The following is a 4672-nucleotide window of genomic DNA, read 5'->3' as shown; positions in this document are numbered from 1 at the left end:
TGGTCTGTGATTTGGAGGATGAGAAAGAAGAAATGGAAACTGAGGCCAAGGGTGAGGGACCTTCTGGGCAGGCAGAGGGCCAATGGGCGGTATCTTCCATATGTCTCTCTGAACTTCGAGCCCATTACTTCTATGTAGGGGGAGGACACACTGCCCTGTTTTTTGTATCTTTCCCTTCCATTTAGAGACATTTAATTGCCTCAAAGCACGCCCACATCTATGATGTCACTGAGTTTCACCAGAGCCAGATCAGGTAGCAGGATCCCTCTGCTCTCAGGACCCAAACTCAGTGCCTTAGCCTGGCCTGCAGAGCCCTCCCCTCCCCACCCACCCACCTCATCTGATGCCACTCTTTCCTTCACCCACAGGGTTCCTACGACCATGTCCTTTTCTCCAGTACTCAAATGGCACAAGCCCCTTTCTGCCACACCAAGCTCTTTGCATATGCTGTTCCTTTTGCCTGGACAACCTTTCTTCCCTTTCTTTGCCTCCTCAACTCCAAGGATCCTTCAGGTCTCAGCCTATAGGTCACAGCTTCTGGGACACTTTCCTGGTCCCCCTTTGCCATCTAATTTATATGCTCCCATCTGGCCTCTCTCCGGACACCCTGTCTTTTTCCCTTGAATGCTGACCTCGATTTCCAACCATGAGGTCACTTGTAGAGTTACGCCTCTAACTGGCACCAATGTGGAAGCTCCGTGAGAGCAGGAACCACATTTGTTCTGTCCAACAGCTCTACCCAGTGTCTAGCCTGACGCCTGACTCATGATGAGCACTCAATAAATATTTGTTCAGTGAACGAATGCCTGTGTCCAAGACCACCCAGCCAGGCATGGCAGAGGCAGCCAAGAGCCCAGACCCCTTGTCACCCTATCTCCTCCTCTTCCTTGACCTTGAGCATCTTCTCTATTTTATTTCCCAGATCCTCTCAAGACAGGTGCAGAGAACAGCATCAAATGGCCCCAACTCAAATCCTAGCATGACTCGAGCTATCTCTGAGCAAGGGACTTCTCTGCTGTAGCTTTAGCGTCTTCATCTATAAAATGGGAAATCAGTTGTTACCTATCAGGGTGGGCATGAGGATTGAGCGAGGGAGGTATGTGAAGGGCCAAGTGGGGACAGAGCCATGAAAATGCAGGAGAGATGGAAGGCTTTGTGTTGAGCAAAGTGCTTGAACAGAGAGGTCTCAAACATTAGTGACTAAAAGCATTCACTCTGGACATGACCAGAGCTGTGTTCAAATCCAGGCTCTGTCGATTACAAGCCATATAACTTGGAGCAAATGACCTTGGATCTCCAAGCCTCAGTTTCCCAATCAGTAAAATGGGGATAATAAAAGTACCCCCCCAAGGGTTCTGGTCCAGAGTGAGAGATGGATGAACATTAGCTGCCTGTGCTGTCCACATTTGAATGGCAGTGCCCGGCACAGCCACACACACTGAGCATGTAGCAGGCTGTCAGTAAGGTGGGCCAGCAGGGAGAGGCTTCCAGTTATGGGTGGTGGAGAAACAGAAAGAGGTGATTCTAATCTCTTCTCCCTTCTAGAGCCAGGAGAAGTAGAGAGGCGCAGGGAGGGGTCTGGGAGCAAATGACAGAAGATCAAGTGGCAAGGAGGCTTCGGGAGATGGCAGGGGCAAGGATGGGTGTGTGTGTGTGGGGAGGTTTGCCTTGGGAGGGTGTAGAGAAATTAAAGAACGAGCTGTAACCGGTTACCAGGGGAGATGAGGGCCAGTCGTGGATGTCTCCCTAACCTGGGAGGACCATGTCACATGGCCCTTTTCCCCAGTGCCTCTTGATGTCCTCCATTGGATCCAGAAAGCTAGATTCAAGAGTGACATGATTTGCTTCTCCCCCCATCCCTTTGCCCCCTCCTGGGACATTTACCAAGGATGCCCTTGGGCCAGGCCCTGTGACAGCTGTAGGAATTGTGGAAAGGCTGTTCATCGAGTGTGTTGGGGGTGGGGGCAGCCTGGAAATGTAGAAATGTTTTTATGTTCCTGCTCCCCACCTAGTGCTTAGCATCGGGGAAGGAGGCTTCTGGGAAGGTCAGGTCAAAGGTCGCATCGGCTGGTTCCCCTCTGACTGCCTGGAAGAGGTGGCGAACCGCTCCCAGGAGGGAAAGCAAGGTAATGGGGAACCTCTGACTATCGCCAACTTACCCTAGGGTGCTCATGTCCCTTTCTTTCCCCCTCCTGATGGGGGTGGAGTGCTGGGAGGTAGGTGGGAAGGCTTGGGCCGATAGGAGCACTGGGGGTGGGCTTGTGGTTTCCAGAGTGAGGGTCCAAGGTCATCCCTTGTCCTCCTGCAGAAAGCCGCAGTGACAAGGCAAAGAGACTCTTCCGGCACTATACCGTGGGCTCCTACGACAGCTTTGATGCCCCAAGGTAAATGTCCTTACACCCTCGAGTATGCCCCACCTCCCTTCGCACTCCACCTTTTAAATAGTTCCACCACCTCCAAGCCCCCTTTCTAGTGTCTGCTTCCTTTCAAGTTTGATCCAGGGGTGAGCAAAGGCAGAGCTAGTTTCAGACCACACAGCTCAATCCCAAACCTGCCTTGGCAGCCACTAGACTGCCCAGCTCTGGGGTAGCCAAAAACCAGTGGGGTGGATGCTTCGAGGGGGAGGTGTTGATGTCCGGGGAGCTCATGTGTATGGCTGGCCAGAGGCCCTCATCTCCTTCATGTGCCCCATCTCTGTGCAGTCATGTGCAGTGGAAGTGTATGTATCCCATACCTCAAACTGGGAGTGGGCAGAGCCCTGCCAGGTGGGGTGGGAGCAGGGAGAGGGGCACACTGACATCTTTCCCCTCCGTGGCTGCTGGCTGACTTGCTTCGGAAGCTTGATGGATGGGATTGGCCCAGGGAGGTGAGAGGGGAGGGGAAGGGAAGGGATGGCTCAGGAATGGGAAGAAAGGGGTGCCTGGGGGTGTATGGATGTGTGCGTGTGCACGACTAGAGCTGAAGTTTCCCATGAGTGAACGACTTACACAGGCAAGCACCTCGTACAATTTCCCCGAGTGTGTTCTTGCCTGTGTGTCTCTGTAAGTGTGCATGACACGTGTCTGTGTGCATGTGTGGCTGGAGGCCCCTAGATGTATAGCCCTGTGCATATACCCGTAATGGCGAGAGGGTCTGTCCTGCTCTTTAGAGATGCGTGCATCTGTGGCTGTTGTTTATGGCTGCACGATTGTGGTGCATTGTGTGGCTGGCTCTGCATATCTGTGTTTCCCTGAATCGGTATGTCTGAACGTGAGGGCAAGTGTTTCTAGAGGTGGCCGTGTGTCTGCTTACCACGTATGGACAGGTGGGTCTTTGCACATGTCTGTTGCTCTCTATGCATGTCACTGTGCGTGCACATTAGCACATAAAATTGGGTGCATGCATTTGCATCTGTCTGATTGATCTGGAATTCAGGACCTGGCGTGTTGGGGGAGGGGAGCACAAGAGGGGAAGACTGTAGGGCTTGGGCTTCCAGAAAGGCAAGGCTGTGGTGGTGGGATGGTCATAATTGAGCGTCAAAGATGACACCCTCCCCTGCTACTTCCCTCCCCCCCCCCCATCCAGGGAAGGGTCTCCTTGTTCGTAGCATCCTTCCATTAAATGTGTCCAAACCTGTGTCTGTGTTCTGCCCAGTGGGGATGGGTTGCGGGTGGAGAGAAAGAGAAATGACAGTGTGGGGAGAAAGGGTGGGGCTGGGGTGCCACCCTGCGCCCCGAATGTCTGAGGCGCTTGACCGTTGTGCGTGTTTGCCTGGCACGTCTCCGGCTGTGGGCACCGGGTGAGTATGGAAGTCATCCCCACCCGAGTCTCCCCATCAGCCTCTGTTTCTTGTCTTTGTCAATGTCTCTGTGGGTCTCACCTTGGCCTTGGTCTGGGGGTCATTTGCTCTACTAGCTGGATGGGGGTGGTCCCTCTCACCCTCAGCTTCTTCCTTCTCCCCCTAGTTCTGACCTGTCAAGTGCATTTCCTTCCCTCCTTCTCCACTCCTTGTGCCCGCTGGCATGTGCTGCCTATGTGTGTGGTGTGTCTGAAGCGCTCCTCCTCCGGCCTCCCTGCTGCTCTGCCCGCCCCTTTCAGTGGTGGCCTGGCCTCTCCTGTGTTGTGCAGGAGCACCCCTGCTGGAGCTGTCCGGTCCTGCCATGTGCAGCCCCTCCTGGTCACCCCCTCTCCTCTCTTGAGGGCTCTCCTGTGAGCTGTGGTGTGTGTATGTCCCTCCGCCTGGGCTTCTTTGGGGAGAGGGGTGTCTCTCACTGCCTTGGTGCCCAGTCTGAATGCCCTGACTTTCCCATTCCGGGCCTTCCAGACTGTGTTGGGGTGCGTTTTATGTCAGTCTGCGGCGGTGGGCTGTGTGTCCCCTTCTGGGGCCTCTCTCACCATGGTGTCTCTGCACTGGAAGTGGGGCTCGGTCAGCGCGTCCCAGCACGCGGTTGCGAGGCATCGTGTGTGGTGTTGTGCGTCCCTCTCCCCGCTCTCTCGCTCTGCACCTGCGCGGGAGGGCTCTGGATGAGGGAGGGGGGTTAAGGGGGGGCCCAGACCGGAAGTGCCTCCCCCTTCTCCTCCCCCCTCAGCCTTGCCCCTCCCCCTTCTACTGCCAAGGGGGGGGCCCTGCGTTCCCCTCCCGGTCCCCTCCCCCCTGCCCGTCCCCCTCCGCCGCCCGGCGCAGGACGCCAAG

The 4672-nt window shown here is 55.4% G+C and overlaps 1 protein-coding gene across 6 annotated transcripts in view; it reads left to right on the top strand.

Annotated features, from left to right (window-relative positions):
* The window catches only part of SHANK1 (SH3 and multiple ankyrin repeat domains 1), a 43262-nt gene that overhangs the window by 13782 nt on the left and 24808 nt on the right, over positions 1–4672 (top strand). For 5 of the 6 annotated variants that reach the window (XM_019658311.1, XM_019658312.1, XM_019658310.1 and 2 more), the window contains 3 exons: positions 2013–2126; positions 2309–2384; positions 2840–2866. In XM_019658311.1, the coding sequence (XP_019513856.1) occupies positions 2013–2126; positions 2309–2384; positions 2840–2866 (217 nt within the window). The remainder of the gene's footprint in view (positions 1–2012; positions 2127–2308; positions 2385–2839; positions 2867–4672) is intronic. The other variant, XM_019658313.1, reaches the window with a different exon arrangement.

The sequence above is a fragment of the Hipposideros armiger genome, unplaced genomic scaffold (assembly GCF_001890085.2).
Source record: "Hipposideros armiger isolate ML-2016 unplaced genomic scaffold, ASM189008v1 scaffold_283, whole genome shotgun sequence".
NCBI classification, from domain to species: domain Eukaryota; kingdom Metazoa; phylum Chordata; class Mammalia; order Chiroptera; family Hipposideridae; genus Hipposideros; species Hipposideros armiger.
Note: the sequence above shows the minus strand (reverse complement) of the source record. Positions and strands in the feature narration are given on the sequence as shown.